Source organism: Melanaphis sacchari, unplaced genomic scaffold (genome assembly GCF_002803265.2).
Source record: "Melanaphis sacchari strain LSU unplaced genomic scaffold, SCAv2.0 Contig41_pilon_pilon, whole genome shotgun sequence".
NCBI classification, from domain to species: Eukaryota; Metazoa; Arthropoda; class Insecta; order Hemiptera; family Aphididae; genus Melanaphis; species Melanaphis sacchari.
In genome coordinates this window covers 79,143-101,565 of record NW_020271269.1, presented here as the reverse complement: position 1 = coordinate 101,565, position 22,423 = coordinate 79,143, and the positions used below count along the sequence as shown (strand labels likewise).

General features: G+C 24.1%; 1 protein-coding gene across 3 annotated transcripts; it reads left to right on the top strand.

The window, feature by feature from the left end:
• Window positions 1-1,524: 1,524 nt before the first annotated feature.
• Window positions 1,525-20,731, top strand: LOC112597443 (heterogeneous nuclear ribonucleoprotein K). 3 transcript variants are annotated; one of them, XM_025343489.1, is made up of 12 exons: window positions 1,525-1,716; window positions 11,443-11,540; window positions 11,617-11,673; window positions 12,231-12,274; window positions 12,972-13,053; window positions 13,124-13,270; window positions 13,963-14,091; window positions 14,155-14,348; window positions 14,669-14,853; window positions 17,302-17,417; window positions 18,898-19,067; window positions 20,298-20,731. In XM_025343489.1, the coding sequence occupies exons 2-12, from the start codon at window positions 11,445-11,447 to the stop codon at window positions 20,344-20,346; spliced, it is 1,269 nt and encodes a 422-aa protein (XP_025199274.1). In that variant the 5' UTR covers window positions 1,525-1,716; window positions 11,443-11,444; the 3' UTR covers window positions 20,347-20,731. The 3 variants fall into 3 exon arrangements, with proteins under 3 accessions (XP_025199274.1, XP_025199273.1, XP_025199276.1); XM_025343488.1 differs by lacking the exon at window positions 1,525-1,716 and adding an exon at window positions 7,846-7,920; XM_025343491.1 differs by lacking the exons at window positions 1,525-1,716; window positions 11,443-11,540; window positions 12,231-12,274 and having other exon boundaries at window positions 11,623-11,673.
• Window positions 20,732-22,423: the final 1,692 nt, after the last annotated feature.

Below are 22,423 nucleotides of genomic sequence, written 5' to 3'. Positions count from 1 at the left end.
TAATGAGAATATTATGTCATATGGCGTTTATAGTATCATTATTAACTTTGTATTCTATATAGTATACATTATAACTACAAATAAATAATTATTATTAATTTAATAATACTTCTCAATGATAATATAAGTAAAAATGCTCAAAAATAATAAAGTTACAGTGATTTTACATGAAGTGAATAAAGCTAAATTACGAATAATTATAATTTTAAATTTATATTATGCTAAATTCTGAAAGATAGGCTTACAAATGACATTTTTTTTAAATAGAATTACTATTTAGGTTCTTTGTTATAAATGCCAAAGAATAAGCTTAATTAATAGTAGGTATTTATTATAAAAATAAAGAATTATAGAGTGAAAAGATCTCCTAATACTTCATCATTAAATAATTGTGCTTGTTATAATAGGTACATTTATGTATTATCTTTGAACAATAGATATTAAAAGCGATGAAGTCAATAAAGTATCTATCCATTATAATAAAAATTTCCATTCAGTATAGACAAAACAGTTTCAAAATTTAAAATAAAAATAATTTTTTTACACTTATGGGAAAAATGAGGATATTTATAATTATCTAAAGAATAAAATGAAAAAAAAAACCGTATTTGTGTATCATTGTTTTACTTATTTAAAACTTTTATTTATATTTGTAAGCAGTAGAGTTGATAAAAATCGCATTAGTTTTTCAGAATAAAATGCAATTATTTAATATTTATTATAATAATCCATAACAATGTATTTTTTTAAAATTTAAACTTTGAAAGTATAATTAGTTTCAAAAAATATTTAATATAATATAATAGTTGTTTACAAGAAAAGAAAAAATGGTAACAACATACAATTAAATTAATAAGTCAGTATAGTTGAAGAAAATAAAACGTATATTTAATATGATATTTTTTTGTCGATTTGAGAAAATGTTTATAGTATCAAAAGGGGTATGGAGGTGTTCAAAAGGGTAAGTAGATGGTTACTATGTGTTGTTAGGCTGGGACAGATGAATAGTAGGTGGCTGATATTACAGACCATTGGATAATTTGTGCAGTGTGCAGAGAGGGGAATTGTTCAATGACAGTTTGAAGATATGAGAGGGAAGTCTTGTGTGGCCAAACCGGAGACGGGAGAAAGATGTAGTACATTTCTTAGAGAGAACAATGTATTAATACTTGTGTTTAATAATCTATATAAATATAAAATGTATACTATTTAATTGTAGCCAATAAAAAAAATGATGTTTGTAGTATAATATAATAATATATATGAGAAAATATCGTTTAAGTTTTTAAAATTTAGGAATTAGTCAGATGGGTTTTGCTAAAATTAATCTTGGAAGTACGTACACGGCTTGCTTATTATTGGTATGAATTAATTTGATTTTTTTATTCTCTCGGTTTTTCAAATTTTCTAAATCCCGCCACCGACCATGAGTGTGTTTATGAGTTTATAGTACTCCTTGAAAATATACCCCTCTACCGTACCGCCGCCGTATGGATTCCTTACCGGCGGGCAAGGACGCGGTTGCGGTTCAGCCATTTTGAAGTCGTAACAATTTGTTATACACTTCGTACGTTTGTCCGCGGTATTAATATTTACTCTTTCATTTCTGATATTCTCTATTGTATTGTCTGTAAGGACTAAGAAGGACGTTCAACAGCACTGACGGTTCGCATCTACTGTTTACACGCTTTTAAGACTGTACTTCCAATTCATCAGGTAACACGTTTTAACTATAGTGTTTTTGACTAACGCGAATGCGTTGACTGCGTCCCGGCCGGCGAATCGTCGTTAAAGCCCCCCGCGCTTTAGCCGTCGCTGACGAAATAAATTGTTACGTATGTAGTTAACGGTAAAGCTTCGAACCGGACTATACCCGACTAGTCGCGCGCCAGGGTGAAAGCTTTCTCGCTCGTAATGAGCATTTTGTTTCCCGCCGTCGGGGTGCACCTAGTATTTAGTAACGGTCTGGCGGCGGTACGTACGTGACCGCACGCGTGTAGGCGTAACGCCCGATGGTTAGGTAATTTTCTATTACCCTTGCCCGAGCATACTTGTAATGACCCGTTGTAGTCGTATTACCTTGTGTATACCTTCCCCTGTGTCCAACATCCATTGTCCGCCGCTCCTTCCAATCCCTTGGCTAAATACTACGATGGGGCTAACCATTAATTTTCGTGTGGTCGGTCTAGTGACTAGTGTGTAACCATGGTGTCAGATATGACAACATTGACTGACCGGCGGCTGTGACTGGGTGCTTGGACTTTTTGCATGAATATTGTATAAGGTTTTGTTGGTCAGCTATTAGGTCAGAAAACTGCTAAAGTTGTTTGGTTCATAAGTATAAGGTTTGGCCGGACCCCAGGAACGCCTCAATAATTATTAATTAATAAATTACTACTTCCAAACTCCAAAGTAAGCGATCTATGTCATTATTAGTCTAAAATTGTTTTATAAATAATTTTGAGGTTATTAGTTCCAACTATTATAAATAATAAAAAATATAATATTTCATGATTAGTTATTTTAGATTACATTCTAATTATTTTAGAAATTATATGGGTTCAAATGATGGTCCAATAAACAATCACTAAACATTTGACTTATCAGTCAAAGACAATTAATGAGCTAATAGCACTTAAATATAATTTAATAACAGATAATTTGTTCATTAAGTTTTAGTGAAATCAACCAACTTTTTAATCAACTTGGCATAAACATCGTTATATTATCCTTAAATTTAGTTTGTTTTTTTACTTATTACAGTTGTTTATTCAACTAGTGTTGTATTAATTGTATTTTTGTTTTGTAAGCCTAAATAATATTTTTTGTTGAATAATTAATGGGCAATAAAAAATATCAAATTTAAAATTATATTGAACTATATTCATACAATTGCTGACATAAGTATTAAATATATTTGAAGTGTTAAAGATAAAACCCATTTGAGTAGTAACATTAGTACTTAATTATTGTTAACTTGTAATCAAAATTATATTGAGGTGTGTAGGTTTATAATATATATTATTGATTTTTACCAATTAAGCATACAATTAATAGGTACCTCAGTTAGAAATTCACTATATAACTCAAATTTTTAATTTATTACTCAAGTTTATGTATTTAGATACGTTTTAAATTGATTTTAAGTTTATTAATATTTACTAATGGGCTCATGGTCATATAAATCTGTTTTGTCCAGCAAAAAAAAACAAATTCTGAGAAACCTTACTGATACTCTGTTGACTTAACCTGCATAAAAAATTGATTTCATAATAATCGGTTAATAGTTAAAATGTACAGCTTAAAATTAATAATAATTTGTATTTTCATTTTTTTGTGATGAAATCAACTTTGTATTGGACTCAATATTTCAATTAATAGTTAACACTAGAGGTCATATTTATAATTTCTTAAAATCCTTTAAATATGATGTTTGATATACTTAAAAAATGTACAATATTCTTTTTATATTCTGTTTTAATTTATTTAATGAATTTAGTTTACAATAATAAGTAATATGATTATTAATTATTTTCTTCGAAAAAAAATATTAACAAAAATAAAAATATTGTTTTTTATTATGAAATATTCTTTAACATATTGAATATTTTACGAATTGTAATTTTGTTTTACTCTCATTTAACTGCATACACTAGAAACAAATATGTAAAATTATAAAATTCTAACCTTTATTTATCATTTATCAGTTATGTTGTAACGAAATACAGTAAAATTTGTCCTGTGCAAAATTGCAAGGGACCAATAAACATTTCTGTTTTAAGCAAGTTTCCATGTAACTGAATATAAAGGAAAATTCCGTCCCATAGAGTTACAATATTCTGCGTGATTAAGATTTAAGGTTATAACATTTTCCGGCCAATAATAAAAATTAACATATTGAAAATTAATAAATATAGGCTATAATAAATTTTATTTTTTAGTAAATAATACATAATATGTATTAATTAGATTAGATATTTTAAAATACTGATGAATTTTAATCTTAAAATTCGAAGACCATAATATTTAATAAGTATTAAACAAATAATAATAAAATAAATTAAAGTAAGCAGATTAAAATATAATTAAAAATTCCAAAATTTGTGTAAAATTTTTGTCTATTGTTTTCTTCTCTAATTTTCATTTTTTCATTTAAATTTAAACAAATCTTTGAAGACATTGTGAGAACAAGTAAGACGAGACAAAAGACAGGAAAACCACGACTATACGGTTTGACCATAATGATATAGATTCAAAATAAAATGTAGTTACCTATCAACACAAAAAAAGCTCTCCATTTTATCAAGGGTTTAATCCTATGTTAAATTATAGAAATCTTCCATGACCATAATATATTTCCGCACAGAACAAAATTTTTTCCTATCAAAGGTCCGTATAAGACACGGTTTACTGTATTACGTAAATATAATTTAAAATATATATAAAGTTATTTATATTTATCAATGTTTTTATTGAATTGAACTGGACATTTTTCAAATCTAATTTGTATCAATAGAATCCAAAACTTAAACTCTTTAAACGATTCAATTTTTTAAAAACCAAAATTCAATGCAAAACTTTGACGAATCAGTTATCACTAAAACTACTTTTCCTACTACAATTCAAACAATTCACTCTTATTTCTTTGATATTTTAATCAATGGTTCACTCTGGATTTTAGCACTGTGGGTCTACTCGTGTAGTATCAACCCATTAAAAATATAAGAAGTTGTGTGCAAATTTATTTATTTAATACTTTGATAATAAAATACTAATTTTTCATGAAAACTTAAAAACTGCTTATACATTTTAATTATACAAATATTAATTGTAAGTAAAATTTAATGGCAATTTTTATTTGGATAGATTATTCTATTAATAATTGTTGAGTATATTACCAAGGCAAATTAATGTACAAAAATATAAATTTCTTTAAATTAATACAGAGTCAATTTGATTGATTGCATGTAACTTTGATTATAATTGAGAATTCAAATTATGAATTTACACTTTTTATTTGTTTGAAATCAAATTGTGTTTTGACTTTTTTTAGGTTTAAATAAGTAAAAAGAATCATCCTATTATGTTACATTTTGTATTATTTAAAATTATGAGTAATCATCAAAAGTTTCTCTACTTGGTATTTACTGAGTGACCACTTTTTTATTTTATACATGTTAAAAATAATTTATTTATTTGCAAACAAATGTAAGGCAATTACAAATTTTAAGCTACTAACTTTCATCGCCTATTTTTATTACATAAAGGTATTGTATACATATATTTTATATGTGTAGCAAATTCAAAAAAATATTGTGTTAGTATATTAGGATTGCCTACAGGTTTTGTTTGAACTTTGAATAAATATTGGTTTTTTATAATAATTATTATTTTGTTAATATTTTATTAACGCTGAGGTCTGTGGTTATAAAAACTGTTTAATATTATGGGTGTTTCCCATAGCAACTACTAACAAACAAACTGGTACCACTTCATTCCCATAGTTGACATGCGAACATGCAATCAAACAAAGAGCTTATTTTCATAATGTATGACACTACTTTTCCCCTTTTCTTTTATTAATATCATATAGGTAGCAAATAATAATACCCCACAGTTGGCATTTATTGGCATGATGAGTACATTATATTTTAATATTGTATTTTACAGTATATTATTATAATTTAAAAAAAAAATTTAAATTATAAAATAAGATACTTTACTTCTATTTTAAGCTTTATTTTTCAATTATAGCTAATACACCTAAAAGTTAAGTCAGCTTAAATGAGAAACCTATACAAATGCTCTCATAATCATGAATCTTGTAAGGTTTCATGCTTATTAGGTGTTTTCATTGTGTAACACATATTATATAGTTAAAAACTAGCAATAAATCGGCAAAATAAAATAAAAATTTGCTTAATAAAAAACTAAGTCCTTCTATTGTCAAAACTTACTAATAAAATAACAATTTTAAGTATATTACGTTAAATATATTGAAGTAGAATTCTTAAAATAATTATAAAATTTTAGTTATTACTTCTTATTGTATAACAGTTATTAATCATTATTATTGAGAATATAATTGATAAGATCACATAACTAATAAAAATTAAACGCGAATCTTATCTATTTTTTTTGCTTTTAATAATATTTTAAGGGGACTTACAGACATACTATTACGACCTTAAAATTTAAATGCAATCAGATTATGTGTTACTATAGTTAAATTGTTTTTAAAATACAGTAAATATATCCATTTTATTTATAACCGGTAAATTCTTCAATGTATTTTAAGTCGAGTTACATTAAATTTAAAATAGATAATTATAATATTAAATGAGGATATCTTGATACAATCTTAAATTATATTTTTTTTTTTGATAATTTGACTTTAAAACTATATATTATTACTACAAAAAATAAAAACAGTAATCGTAAACTCGGTTTTAAAATTAAAGCAAGTTAAAGTTTTTTCGTATATATCATAAATGGCAGAATTTTCGTAAAATTTTCATTAAAATGTCGATGAAACGTTTTTGTAAAAAAAATTAATATTTTATGAAGTATTTAATATGGTCTATAAGACTGGAATTTTTAATAATTATTTTATTCGTTAACTATTTACACTTATAATTAATTGTTTGAATATATATATTGCAGGTAATTATTTTAAAGGTAAAATACATTACTGAAATGTTATTGAAATAAAATTTTTCTAAATTAAAAATAATTACTAAACAATATTTTTTGTTATAACTTTAAGATTTTTTTGAATTAAGCATATTACGTTTATAATTTCATATTCAAAGGCAAAATGATTATCTAAAAACACTATTTAAAATTTAAATTTCGAAAGAGTAGTTATAAAAATAATTCTAAGTAGATCTAGTTAAAGATTATACGAGCAGAGGGTAATAACTAATAGAGCTCCATTGAACCTAAACTAATAACTCTATGCCACTATTCCGCTTATTTAAGCTTAAAGTACTTATAATTTATAATTAATGAACTAATCATTTAAAATTCTAAAAATATTCAATAAGTTTTGGAATATGAAATGTAATATACTAATATTAAAGTAAGTAAATAAACTTAAGAAATGGTTTTAGTAATAAAATTGTTAAATATTTAATACAAGTATGTAATTAGTAACATGTACTAAACTAATTTTTATGAAAAAAAAATATTTAAAAAAATGTAGAAATTAAAAAAAAAATAAATGTTAACCATTTAAAATTATAATGTTAGTGTATAACTTAAGACTGCTTGTATTAAGAAATTTTTAATAAAAGTACTTAGTCAAGTTTGACTGTTCAAAATATTCAGTATAATATTGAAATAATACTTAATTCCGGTATCGGATTTAGGCTATATTTAATAATATACATAATATTCATGTAAATTGAATTTTTAAATTTTTTAAATGAAATGTAATAACGATTTGGAATAGGTTAAAAAAAAAATGTATTTGTAAAATAATTTTTGTTATATAATTGATAACACCTTATAAACTTTATATTAATATTAAATTAATAAAATAAATCTACCCTTAATTAGGTATATTATGATTTAATATAATATTATTAAAATACTCTTGTTTGGAATTTGGAATACATGTTCGTTAAGATTTAGACCATTATTATTACCGTACAATACGTATATATGATAGATATTAAAAAAATAATAATAAACTGTAACATTCCATTTTTTATGCTTTTCAATAAATTAGTCAACCTAAAATTGACCGTTAGTGGTCAATTTCTGAACTTATTGTTTCCATGGTTACTGTTTAGTAAACAGCACTAGCGAGTGTTTACCAGGTGCCTTTAGTTTCCCTTTTATATCAGTCTGAGTAAAGCAGTCTAACAGTCTACTTCTTCCCTCATGAATATATTTTCAAGTTAAAATATAATATGGGTAAGTCTTTGAAAACTTGACGTTGTTAAATTTATTTTCAATATTCCAATTTTCTTCGCGTTTTTATTTTATTAACCTAATATTGATATGATTATTAAAATAATATTATTACTAATTAGTAATAATTTTATGAGTGAAAATTATTTTATTTTACATATAGCAAATTTAAAATCAAGATTTAATTTTTATTGATGATATATTATTTAAGTTAACAGTAATAGGTAGGCATATTCAAATAAAGTTATAGACGTGTAGATCTTAATATTTGAATATACTAATCATTTATTATATTAATATTTTACTAATTTTCATCTGATATTATTATTTTTTAAATTTTTATTATTTTTACAATAATTATCCAAAAGATACTGTTAATTTTATTATAAAATTAATATATTTATTTTTAATCTGCGTATTTGCATTTTAAAGTTTATAATTTAAAAACATTTTAATTTGTTTTAAAAATATGTCCTATTGATCAGAATTAGATTTTTACTTTTAGATGTTACATTTTTCTTATTATTTATAAATCGATTTGTTACAGTAAAAAAATGGAAAATTAAAATAATATATTTCTATTATAAATACAAATATTTTATTATAATATTAATAAATTGTATAAACAAAATTATTCTATAATATTTTTTTCGTTTAACAAGTAAAGTGAATTTAATTACGTTGATGGACTTTCGTCATTTTTAAATCAATATATTGTCTAGTATAGTGTATACACTTAGGGGGTAATAGCATGACATTGGTTTTTACTGGATCAATAGGAATAGAGGAAGTGTCCCCTTGCAGGGTAAAAGGGGTTGGTTGTTGGCGCCAGTCTGCTGTCTGCCGTATCATGCATGCCAGTGAACTCAAGGTAAATGAAACTACCCTCGATCAAATTGCTCCCCACCAATTCTCAATGTGTATTATGTAATGTGCTAGCCTTGCTAAAATTATTATGTAAAATGAAATCCTTAATGATATAAAAGTGCACTTGACAATTGCTGGGTTTTAATTTTTTTTATAAATTTTAATAATTTTCGTATGATTAAATTAAAATTATTAATGAGTTATATTTACTTTAAAAAAAAAAATAGGAAAGTTTCTGGAAAAAATATTTTCAAATAATTCTTTTGCTATCACGTTTTAATTTTAAATTGTATTATTGAAAATAACCTCTTTGAAATATAATTTTATGTATTATGTAACGTATATTCGTTCCTAAATCGTTACCTTGATAACTACTTAATATTCGTCATTTTTATTAAGTATCTTGAATAAAAATACAGTATATTTGAGTAATCTTTGGTTGTTATTTAATTGATAATTTATTGATTTTTGTTAATCCAAAATTTTGGGGAACTTGATTTGTTTTTCCTTTCCCTTTAAAATTGTGAGTTGCCGTTAGCTGACTGTACTTACTTTTTATGTATGTTTCTATAAAAATCACTTTGGGTGTTTATTTTATAGGTAATTGATAATTATTGCATAAATCATGAATTATGTGTAGAAAATAGAAATTCTTGATTCAAATTTTACTTATGTTATAGTCGTATTTTTTAAAATAAATTTAACATGATTATCTGTAAAAAATAAATTTTGAATAAATCAATGGAGTATAAAACTTAAATTAAAAACAATTTTTAATGGTTGTAGAAATCCTTCCCAGCATTCATCTTGACTAAATCATTAATCACTAATCAGTATTAACTATTAGAGAAAACAAATTATATTTAGTTATAATATTGTGTGATTGAATGTGTTTTTTTATTGATCTTTATTTTGCTTTGACCATTTTACCCTTACTGCTACAAGGTTTGTCATTATTATATAGTTGTAATTTCATATTTTGTATTGATAACATGTAGGCACTTAAAATAGAAATAAGAAAACATTTATTAGTGTGAACTAAATTATGAATGTAAAGTTGTTAACATTTATAACATGATACATGAGTAATAATTAATATTTAATGATATAAACGGCATTAATAATAATGACATTATTTTAGATATTTTTATATTCATCGTATATACGTCTAAGATTATATTATTTGTGGCTTATAATTTATCAAGTAAATATGAATTCTTAAAAAAACGCGGAATTGTTATTTTTGTTCTCGAGGTCAGAGACCTTTTTATAAATTACGATTTACCTTGCAGCACATTCTGATTAAAATTTGCATTTTTTTTTTTTTTTATTGATCTTATTTTTAAGCTCGTCAACTAAGGCCACCATTAGCTGTGTATAGGAATAGTAGGTTTTTTGTGTAGGGTTTGTTTGAAAGGTTGGAACACGTGTGTATGTGTGTGGGCCATGAATTCGTCACCAAGAACCCGGATAATCAACCATCCGAGAGCTAAGCCACACTGGCCGATACTTAACCTAAGAATACATTAGTAACTGAGGCCAATCATCGCGGCCACACCCGGCCACTATTTTGTATTGATATTTTTATAGTTCCAATTTTTTTAAATGAAAACATCAATTGTTTTCAAAATGAATATTTTTCTAAATTTTGGTGTACGAGTTAACAAATCGAATTACGGATAATTAGTCGTTATAAAATATTTAATGTTTGGTTGTGTAACTTTTATTTATAATGATAAACAAAAAATTTATTTTGCTGCCTAAAAATTCGATATTTAAAAAATGAATGTTTTTTTTTAGAGTGTAATTTCACCGAGAAAATAACTGACTTCTAATAAAAAGTATATATCTTTTTAGTAGATCCTAAGGTTTTATTTAGTTGATTGTTGATAAGAATTTATTAGAATCAATTTAAGATTTAAAATTTAAAATTTTTCTTCAAGGATTGGTTATTGATATTAAAGATTTAATTGATAGTGCATTGTATATTATATCTACTACCTATTGTACTTATTTTTAATTGACTATTAGTTTTATTTCAATAGTTTGAATCAATGTGTGTAAAATGTCTACATTTATTTTTTATTAATTATGTTATATAATTATTATTTTGTATTACATCTGTAATACTTCAAATTTTTTTGTTCTTGTGTCAGGTATCATATTGATAACTATAAGTTAGTCTAATAAACAAATTCATTTAACTGCTTTAAAATTAAAAATATATAATATATAGATAGATAGAATATGATAAAATTCACTAAAAAATATAATAATAAATGATAATAAAATATGGTAGGATAGATGTTTTTATTTGCTCAGTATTGGGCGACGTCCTTGGCTATTACCTGGTTGGCAATACCTTAAGAATTAATTTACTATTCTTGAAAACTAAAATCTGAGTAAATATAAAAAAATTTAGATTTAAAATTTAAAATTTGTTAAAATTAATAGTCCTAATTAGTTGTATGTGTATAGAAGATCGACTTCCTTAGAGTTTTTTTTTCAATTGTGTTATTTCCATTTTAATAAGTTTGTTAAGTACATACTTTTTTGGAATTAATAAACTACTGCCAATTAATGGTTTGGTAAAACTTAATTATTTTATAAATTATTATTCAAATTGGGTTGATAACATTAAAAAATTTTATATTTCAGACATGAAGAGATTCAATGATGGTCATTCAAATGCCCCGTTTAAACGACCGAAGATGGGTCCCGATGATATAGAATTAAGAGTTCTTATTCCAAGCAAGGTATTTTTGCATTCCAACTTTTGAATTTCAATATTCAACCCATTATTGGTTATGTTTTAATAATTATTTATTTTAGGTTGCTGGTTCGATTATTGGTAAGGGTGGATTCAACATTTCCAGACTGCGCACAGACGTGAGTTTTTTGTTTAAAATTTGAAAATTATGTTTGTTAAATGTACTAAAAATTCTAAACCAATCAAAATAGGCCTACTATTGACTATTTGTATGTATATTTTATCCCATTATAATTTATTCATATTTGGTTGAGGCGTTCAGTTGATAATTAAGGAATATTGTTAGACTATTTTATATTTGTCAATATTCCCAATTATTGGATCTAATAAAATTAAAATTAATAGAAATATTTATGAAGTGTGAAGGTAAGTAGGCCTATTTAATATTTTTCCTCTCGGAACATGTTAAGTTCAAAAAAAAGGATACTGGAATTATAAAGTTCAAATAATAATCATGTATAGTTGCTATGTAACTTAACCAAAACAGGACTGATCTTGGAAATTTGTTATGTGTTCTATGCCCATATGCCCATGCCCCTCGATGTGATTAATTTCACGTGTCCCGTGGTACCCTGGGCCCCTCTGCAAATACCACGAATATGCCCTGAACCTCAATCATCGACGAATACAACCTGCGAACAATAACGGATACTACCTGATGCTGTCCATCTAACAGTACAATGCCACAGTCACTGTCCCAGATTGCCCGGGTCCTGAACGGTAAATCATCCATCATCAATCTCTCATATATATACTTAAAATTTTCTTTTATGCATAAATTTTTTTTTCTTTAGTAGATTCAGATGTGTATTTATAACCATTTTGTTGTTGATAACTTATTTAATTGACTGAAAGCCTTTAAAATTGAGAAATGTTATTAAAAGAAAGTAGGTTGATTTCTCATATGGCTTTCAGGGCTTGCAGTTTTTTTTTTAAATTTCACTCTTTGTGGTTAATTTAAAAATAGTTTGAAAACTTAAAAATTGCCTCCTACACTGGGATTTTACACTGAAAAAAACTTTTAAGACTAAATCCATTATATCCAAAAAATATTAAAGAATATAAATTAAATATTACAGAATTGTATGCTATATCACTTTCCGTTTGTCCTGCAAATCAGTTAATTTAAACTGATAAATTTCTTTTTCTGTTTGTGAGTTTTATGGGGAAATATACTAAGAGTAGACCAATTAAAAACCTGCATAAATTATAAATTGCTTTTTTATTGTTAAACCTGATATTTATAATATAATTTAATTTTAAAATATTATAAACATTAAAAATTTTCCCTTCAATTAATTTTACTATTTTAGTATTAGTGTATAAATTGGTCCATTCTTAGTAATATGCTTTCTTTTTTTGTCGGCCTAATACATTCATGTGAATTCAAATAATCATTTATTTTATTTTTTGTTAGAATACTGACTATTATATCAAGTAACGAAAATGCTTTGAAAGTCTTGGGTGAAGTTATGGGCAATTTAGAAGATGGTGGTTCTGTAAGTATCCAAACATAAATAAGAAATAAACTTATTAATTTTTATTAATTTAAATATTATTTATGATTAGAGATTTAAACGTGGTGGAGCTGGTGGTGGTCAAGGTAATAATGATAATCAAGGAGAGACTGATGTCGATGTCAGAATGTTAGTTCATCAAAGTCAAGCTGGATGTATAATTGGAAAAGGAGGATTAAAAGTTAAAGAGCTAAGAGAGGTTAGTTCAGAACTTATAATGAATTAAATAATATAATAGAATTTAAAACAAATATAATTTTATAAATTACCTAAAGGTCAGGTTTTAATTTACATTTGTAATGAATTTGTTGTACATTGTTGAAAATGAATAAAGTGCATCATCCAAAAAAGTATATTTTTTATGATACAATGTAATACTAATTTTACAATAATTTTAAATCAACAATATTTACTTAAACAAAATTAAACAGCTTATTGATTTAATGTTATGTTGATGATTAGATTATAAAAATAATAATGTTATGTTTTTTTTTTTTTTTTATTGAATTTTTTTTAATATATCAAAATGCAAATCTAATACATTTACATTAAATTAAATTTTAAGATGAAAATATTTTAATGAAATATACTATAGCCCACGTCATAAATACTGGCAGCTTAATATTGTACTTAATATTTATTTCTGGTAACTGTTATTACATTAACTAAATAATTACTAAACTAATAAGTCAATGATTATTTTTGTAATTATCCTATTTAAAGAAACTATATGTTAAATATAAATTTATATATAAAAAAAAAAAATCCTTAATCTATTGCTAATTTTCTAGTTAGATTTGTCAAAATTTCATACATTACCTAGATTTTATGTGTAATTATACAAATATCTTAGTTATGTGTTAAAATAATTTTTTTTTTTAAATTTTTTAGAAAACTGGATCAAGAATTAAAATTTACACGAGTTGTTGTCCTATGAGTACTGATAGAGTTGTACAAATAACCGGAAAACCAAATACCTGTTCAGATTGTGTTAGGGAAGTTCTGGATTTACTAAAAACTGTAAGTTTTTTAAAATTAATGTATTTTTCAATTTTTAATTTAATTGATGATTTTATTTTTTAGGCTCCTGTTAAAGGGGCAGAAGATCCATACGATCCCAATAATTTTGACGAATACTATTCAGATGAATATGGTGGTTATGGTAATCCAGCTGGTGGTGGAGGTATGAGAGGCGGTAATATGAACCAACGTGGACCACCTGGGCCAGGAAGATTCCAAGGCGGCGGTGGTGGTGGACCTATGAATAATCGTGGAATGTAAGACTTACATTTCTTTTTAATAGATATTTTGAATATCTTGTATCAATCAATAATATGTAAAGTATGATTATTAAATAATTCAGTTCTTGTATTGCTATGAAAAAAAATATGCAATAATTTCAAGTTCTGGATAATATTTCTATAAAATATTAGTTTTCAAAAAAATTTTGTGTTTCTTGGAGTATTTATAAGGCCATTTTAATTTCTAACTTGAAATATTAACAGTATTTATAAGTTAGTTATTAATTGATAAAAATATGATTTGTTGTTATTTTTATTTATTAATTTTTTTTAATAATTCTTATTTTGTTTTAAAGGGCTTATTCCAGAGGTGGCGGTGGTGGTCGTGGAGGCGGTGGTGGCTTTGGTGGCGGTGGTGGATTCAGTAATACTGGTGGAGGAAATTATGGAGGCAATGCTGGAGGCTATGGTGGTGGACCTGGTGGTTATGGAAATAATGTTGGATCTGGAAACTTTGGCGGTGGCGGCGGAGGTTATGGTGGTAAGTTGTATTATTATTAATATTTTGGTTATTTTTGATATTATAGCATTCTTACATTAATTTTTTAATATGGTTGGTACTAGTACACAAACAATGTTAGTTTGAAATATAATATTATTTATTAGATTTTAAAACGATACTTAATTTTATTTTAATATTTGGGGAAGTACTACCAAGAAATATACATTTTGTTTTCATTTAATCAAATTGTATGATTAGAATGTTAAATTATTAAAATTTATTATATTTCGTACTAAAATTATTAAATTATGTTTGTCCTAAATAATTTTGATTATAGGAGGTTTAAACATATTTATTTTATAGTTTCATAATTTTATATATTATTTAATTAAAATAGTTAAAATTAAAAGCACTACATTCGAATCAAAATCTTTTTTTATTAATAGTTAACTATTTGAAATGTATACACAAAAATCAATTTTCATATTATATAATATAAAACACTATTAAATTATTATTCAATTGATTATACAAAATATAAAAATAAAATTATGGTCTCTGTATTACATAAATGTAAAATCTTGTTAATTTGAACAGAAACGTGAAATGAGATCATTTGGAATACTTGACCTTATTAAAACCCATTTTCTTGTAATTTAAAATTTAAATTTATGATTTTAGTTATAAGTAGGTATGACTCATGTCTGATTAACGTAATTATATATAAATATTAATAAATAACACATTTTCATAAGTATTTCAATGATCATTAAAGAGCAGATTTTTAGGTTCTTAAAAGCTTAAAATATGATGCTAATATGTTCTAAAAAAAACCCTAAAATATTCTCTAAATATTCCTTAAACTTGTAAATATGCAGATAATATGATTTGTTTTTTTTCCAAAATAATTCAACTAAAACAATAAATAACTTATGTACCATTCCTTTTTGGTAACATATAAAATATTTAACTATAAAAAATACAAAAGTTCATAGGTATATGAATATAATGAAATATATTATATAAAAACAAAATAGTTTAATAAAAACAATACATAACTTGTATGGCCTTTAGTGACAGCTAAGTTATTTAACGATAAAATATAAATCAGTTCATACTTAGTTACCTTTATTAATATAATGAAATATTAATAAAACAAATAAAATTAATAAAAACAAAATTAGTTCATACTTAGTTACCTACTAAACTATATCACCATCAGTCGTAAATACTGTATCATTTATTTTATTATACGGCTCTATTCACTGTTTATGTAAGTATTTTAAACTTTTGTTAATTTTCGGTACTTAAAAAAAATAAAAATAAATATTACAAATTTAACTAAATCGTCAGACATTATAATAATAAACAATATAAAAGTAAAAATAGATTTATTATTAGAAATCATTCTTATCACGTTATTATAAGATCGTAAGTACAATCATGGATGAAGAGTAACAGAATGATCATTATTACCAATTTGATTACCAACAAATAGATAATTGGATGATTTTTAATTTTTATCATTCTTATATAAAATAATTTTTTTTCCTAGACAAAATTGTTGCTGGAAAATATCACAAATCAATAAATTAATAATGTATAATATGATTTTTTATGAACAATAATAGAATATTATATTCTAAAATATGAAAATAGGCTAAATATTCTCTTAAGTCCAAAATATGCTTTAATATGCTAAATAAATTTTTTCCTACGAACTCTGTGATGGATAAGTCGTCCACATTTTTCACTCTCATAAAACCAATAAAAATATGTAAAAACCTAAAAATCTGCTCTAATGATCATGATTGTGTAGGTCTAAAGTAAAATATGTCTTTAAACATAGGGGTATGATCATTTTTGTTTACTGCGTTGTTTAGGTTAGTGTATGTTGACTGTTGAGATTAACTAGATTGACTCTCCTCCTCCCTACTGTACATGATAAATAAATGTATTATGGCTTAAGTAATATTAATTATTTCTATAGTTTAACTAATATTAATTAGAGTTTATAAATTATTTGTTTCCATCATTATCCAAATGATAAATTTTTTTTTTATTTATAATAAGCCGGGTCCATAAATTCAGTAAAAATGTATGCTGTGCGTCAAATGTAGAGCATCATTAATATTAAAAAAAAACAAATCTATGTCGCGGCACAATAACTCATGGCTGATAGAGATTGTGTGCATGAAATATACTATAAATGTTTATGGGCGCTATTGTGAGGTAAACATCTACACATGCATACATTTTCTGCTGACTTTGACACACAATGTTAATTTTTGGTGTGCAACTAAAACAGGCTTAATAGTATATATAATTAAAACTAATAAGTAATGCAATATAATTTAGGATCACTTGATTGTTATTTTAAGAAACCTTTTAAAAAAAAAAAAAGCTTATACCTAGTATTAACATTTAAATTTCATTTTAATACCAGGTTTTCTTGTATAATATAAATCTTATTTTTTATTATGAAAGGTGGCTTTGACGATGGTCCTATGAGTGATTTTAGTATGCCTCCCCCAGCTATGGGTGCTGGAGTCGGAAAACCTGCAGCTTTTAATGGTTCTACGCAAGTCACTATTCCGAAAGATGTAAGTGACAGTTTTACCGTTGACGGAGTTATGCACAAGGCTTGCGTACCGAAAAGCATAAAAATTATCAATAAATGAAAAACATAAGGGATAATAATTTAAATAACCAAACACTTAATTTTCAAAAGTATTATGAGTTAGTAGATTTTATTAAAATTGAAGTGAAAAGAGAAGATTATTATCAGTAGGGATGTAGTAATGCATAGCTGTTCCTTATGTAAGCGGCAAAGATACAGAATAATAAGATTTACTACAGGTAACAGAGAATGTTTTGAAGAGAAGACTATGGTTGGATAAGAGATAGAATATGAGATACAAATGTTTCTTTTAAGCTAGTTTATTATATGCTTCAATTAACACTCCAATTAAATTTTGTTTTTATTATATTATTTGATGTTTCGGTACGTTTGTCTTGAGTAGTTCCAATTTAGCGATAAAAACTGTTGCTTCCATTGTTTTTCGGTATGCGATCCCTTGTGTGCTCTTATACGTATTTTTTTTATTTATTTTTTTTTTTTTTTTAATATTTTAACTTAAATATAATTATTTTTTATTTCCTCTTTGGACATAAAACATTTAAGCAAATAATACATTTTGGATGTGTAATATTTGTTATTTGATTTGACCAAAAATTTAATATAAGTATGATTAATAAAATTAATTTATAATAACCTTTTGAGGAAACAGATAATAAAAATAAATTTTAATTTAAATATTTTATTTTAAATTTATTGGGTATAAAATATAAGTTTACAACACTCTAATAATTAATTCTTGTACTGTGGTCTTACGAAAACCTTTCGACTTTTTGTATATTATGTATAAATAATTAATTAAAATTAACAAAATTTATTGGAAAAATATAATAATTTGAATAATTTATTTATATAATTAAATACATATATTTTCAATTAATTTAATATTTACGCTTACCTATTTTCATTGAATATAATATGTTAATTTATCAACGCAAATATATTTTATAACATTTAATACTATAGTTATACATTAATTTTAATTACTTGTTGTTATGATATGTTATTAAGTTATCACATTGTTAAATTTTAAATTAATTTCTAGTTAATTGATGGCACTAAGATTTTTGGAAATATTATCAATTTTTAAGTTTTTTAACATATAACTAAACTCTATAGATAATATAGTTTAACATGTCTTAAAGTTTTAAATACTAAAATGTTAAGTTATTTTAAAATTTTACCAATTAAATACCTAAAAAGACAAATTTAATATAATTAATTCACTAGTTCATTAAAAAATTATATAATGTTGTTATATTAGCAGAACTTATTAAAATTTTTAAGTTAGTATATTTAATTTTAGGTTTAATTTTATTGTATACTTTGATAGGTTAAAAATTATTAAAAAAAAATTTATAGATTTATTTTAATTTAATTTAATTTTTTTTTAATTATATTTTATTTATTTATATTTTATTTAAATATATAATTTTACTTTAAAGCTCGCGGGCGCGATAATCGGCAAGGCAGGCGCTAGAATTCGTCGCATACGCCAAGATTCAGGAGCCGGAATCACTATTGGCGAACCAACTGAAGGCTCAGATGAACGAATAATCACTATTAATGGCACAGACAGTCAAATTCAAATGGCACAATATTTATTACAACAATGGTTAGTATTTCATATTTTTATTTTTATCTTAATGTGTATTATTTAAGGTGAAAGGATTTTATATTAAAATTACTAACATGTAAAAACGAAGTGCCATGCAGCTAACTATGGGTTCTCAGCTACAAGAAAACCGTTAACTATCGTATGGAAGACTAGTGATTTTGTTGTTTTAAAAAAATTGTATTTTCATAACAAAAAGTCTCTAGTCTTCTTACGAAAGTATCGATTAACAGCATGCAACAACTATAACTGCTTTTATCTACTTAATTAACTATCTAATAACTTTTATGCTTATATTTTACTAAGGATATGTATGTTTAAAAAATATCATAACTTTTTATTGTATTTTTTATCTAAAAATACCTTTATTTTCTTCTAACTTTATTCTTGATTAAAATTTCATTAAAATGTTTTAAAACTACATTTTATTGAAAATTTATTTTATTGCTATTATTTATTTTATGTTAGATATCTTATAATGTTCAACAATATTTTATATCTATGTAATATAATTTTGATACTGTTTCAACCGCATTTTTAACCTTGCTTAGTTAATTTTTTTTATGGTTAATTTGGGAAATAATATAAATTTACTGGTTTTTTAATTTAAAGAAAAATGTGTTTTTAATTATAATTTATTAATATAAATATTTTTTTTTTCAAATTTGTATTATTTAATAATATTGTTATTTTTTCATGTTGTGTAGCACTTATTACTAGCATAGCATTATTCTAATAAAATAGATAGTTCAAATCACAATGAATAATTTAAAAATCTAATTTTAATATTTTGTAATGTTTTTAAATTGTTATCAATTTGTTTTTATTACAATTGGCAGATTTTTATTATTTCCCCTAAAATCAATAGCATCTAATTATTAAACTGTTAATGCTTGCATGGATTGTTGTTATTTGTTGTTTTTAAAATTATTTCGTAATTTGAAAAACATCGTTTATCAAAAGTATTTAAAATTAACCTTACTAAAAAAAGAAAATTATTATCTATTCTAGCTTAAGTACTGAGTTAAGATTTGTATTATATTTAAATTCATATTTATTTTTGTATAGTTTTATTACTTTTAAAAATTTTTATTGCACATCTGTGTAAAAATAAAAATAATTGATATATTTTAAAATGTTGTCAATTAATTTATTTTAAAACTATTTAACCATCTTATGGCTTTTTAACTATAGAATGTGAAGTTAAAAATATTTTATTTTTTGTTTTAGCGTTCAAGCCCAAAAACCTGGAGGTCCTGGTGGCGATGGCTTCATGTAAAAAAAAAAAAAAAAAAATGCAATTAATTTGTATTTTGCTATTCAATTATGTTTTCAATCTTATATTATACTCATTTAAATTGATTTAATGTAGTTAATTTAGTACCCATTAGTAATGATCCGTGTATTCAATTTCATTTGGTTTTTAAATTGTCTGAAGAAGAGGGATAACTGAAACATACAATGAGGGTAACTCATGTTTATTTTACCTGTATTTTCAGTTGTTTGTGCTTCTATTTATATATATATTTTTTTTTTTTGTAAATATATGACATTATATTGATACAAATTTCCATCATTTAATTATAGTTAATAAGATTTTTAATTTTAAACACTTATGCGTTGTAGTAAAGTACCTAAGAAATACATTTATATTTATAAGTTGATTTATAATTATAAATCTTAAATATATATATATATATAATTATATACATTTTATCCACACACATTTTTTAAATTTAAAATTGAAATTAGGTATTAATTATTAATATTAGGTTATATTTCAATAAATAATTTTTTTAGACATGTAATTTATTATATCTATTGTGGATGAAAATTTTGTATTGGTGTAATAATACTGAATAAGTAATACAGTGTGTTCTGTGGTTTTAATTGTATGTAATTTTTTTATAGTTTACTTTCCAATTCTGATGTCATGTAGTATTCTTAAAGTGATTGGTGATAAACTTATTAAAATTTAATTTACATCATATATAATAAATAGGCATGAATTTTGCATACATATTTAAGATTCTTGAGTTACAATGACTAACTATACATTTATAATAGTATTGTACAAGGTGATTTATCAAACATGTTTTTTCTATTAATTTTTATACTAAAGAAATTTCCTCTGAAGATGTAAATTTCTATTTTTCAAAGGAGCAATTCTTTCTTATTGTAAATTATTTGCTGGATAATTTTTACCTATCAAAACATTAATTTAAAATAGAGTAGTTAATGAGTGATTAAACTTTGTGTGCTAAGAATTATTGGTCCATGTTAATGGGTTTGGAAAATGGGGTTATTATTATTAGAATATTTTAGTAATAAATGCTAGATCGGATTGGTATTACATTTATTTTACATTTTTGTAATACAATTTTTAAGGATTATTATACTTGCATTGCAGTAGCTGGAATTTTGAATTAGTTACACAACTTTTTTATAAGAGGGGAATATAAGTTAATATTGCTATCAAACAAAAAGTAGTACAATAATTTCAAGAATTTGTAAATATAGCGTATTTAAGAATACCTATTAAATTCCAAGTATAGAATTAAAATAAATTTATTAAATGAAAAAATTTAGATGAGGTTGTTGAGTTACTTATCATCGAAACTAGTGAAGAAAACATTTTAATGAAGTTAATAATCAACGACATACTACCCCCTGATGTAAGTTTGATATTTTCATTGTAGGTATTCGTTTAGTCTAACAAAAAAATAACAAGAAATATCCTTTATATGGTAAATACTTAACTAATATTCATGTTAATTTTTAAATATGATAAAAAACTATTTCTATTATTTTACTAAGTCCAATCTCAATTCATTACGGGTATTCTAATTCCTAGGTACTTCTTTCAAATTTGCTATTAAGTAGGATTTGTTGAATTTGATTTCGATGATAAATTATAAAATACAAAAAGAGAATCTGGGTAAAGATAAATTGGATGAATCGGCAATTTTATTTAATGTTTTAAGTCGTCATGTATTTTGAAATATTAAGTACATATATTACAATTGAAGAAATATTTGAATTATAAAAATGATGTCAATGAAATATATTAAATTTGATTTATACATTTATTTAACAAAATATAAATACAAAAATAATAATAATTTAAATATTTTGTGAAAATTGCAAACATTAGTTATTTATATTATATGTAACTTTTTTGAAGATTCGGGATGTTGCGAAATTTTTTCCGTAAACATCGTATTTATTTTAGGTCAACTAGGTATCGTAGCGTAGAATTGCTTAAATAACTAGAGTATACCTAATAAAATTGTGTATAGAAATGTATAGCTTTATAAATAAATGATTTGTCAGTTCCTATTAAATTGGTAAGGTTA

What these genes read in the sequence shown, in the direction of transcription:
- LOC112597443 (XM_025343488.1), top strand. An exon ending in GATTGCCCGGGTCCTGAACG is followed by an intron (nt 12,275 to 12,971) that starts GTAAATCATCCA and finishes ATTTTTTGTTAG; the next exon opens with AATACTGACTATTATATCAA. An exon ending in CAATATTTATTACAACAATG is followed by an intron (nt 19,068 to 20,297) that starts GTTAGTATTTCA and finishes TTTTTGTTTTAG; the next exon opens with CGTTCAAGCCCAAAAACCTG.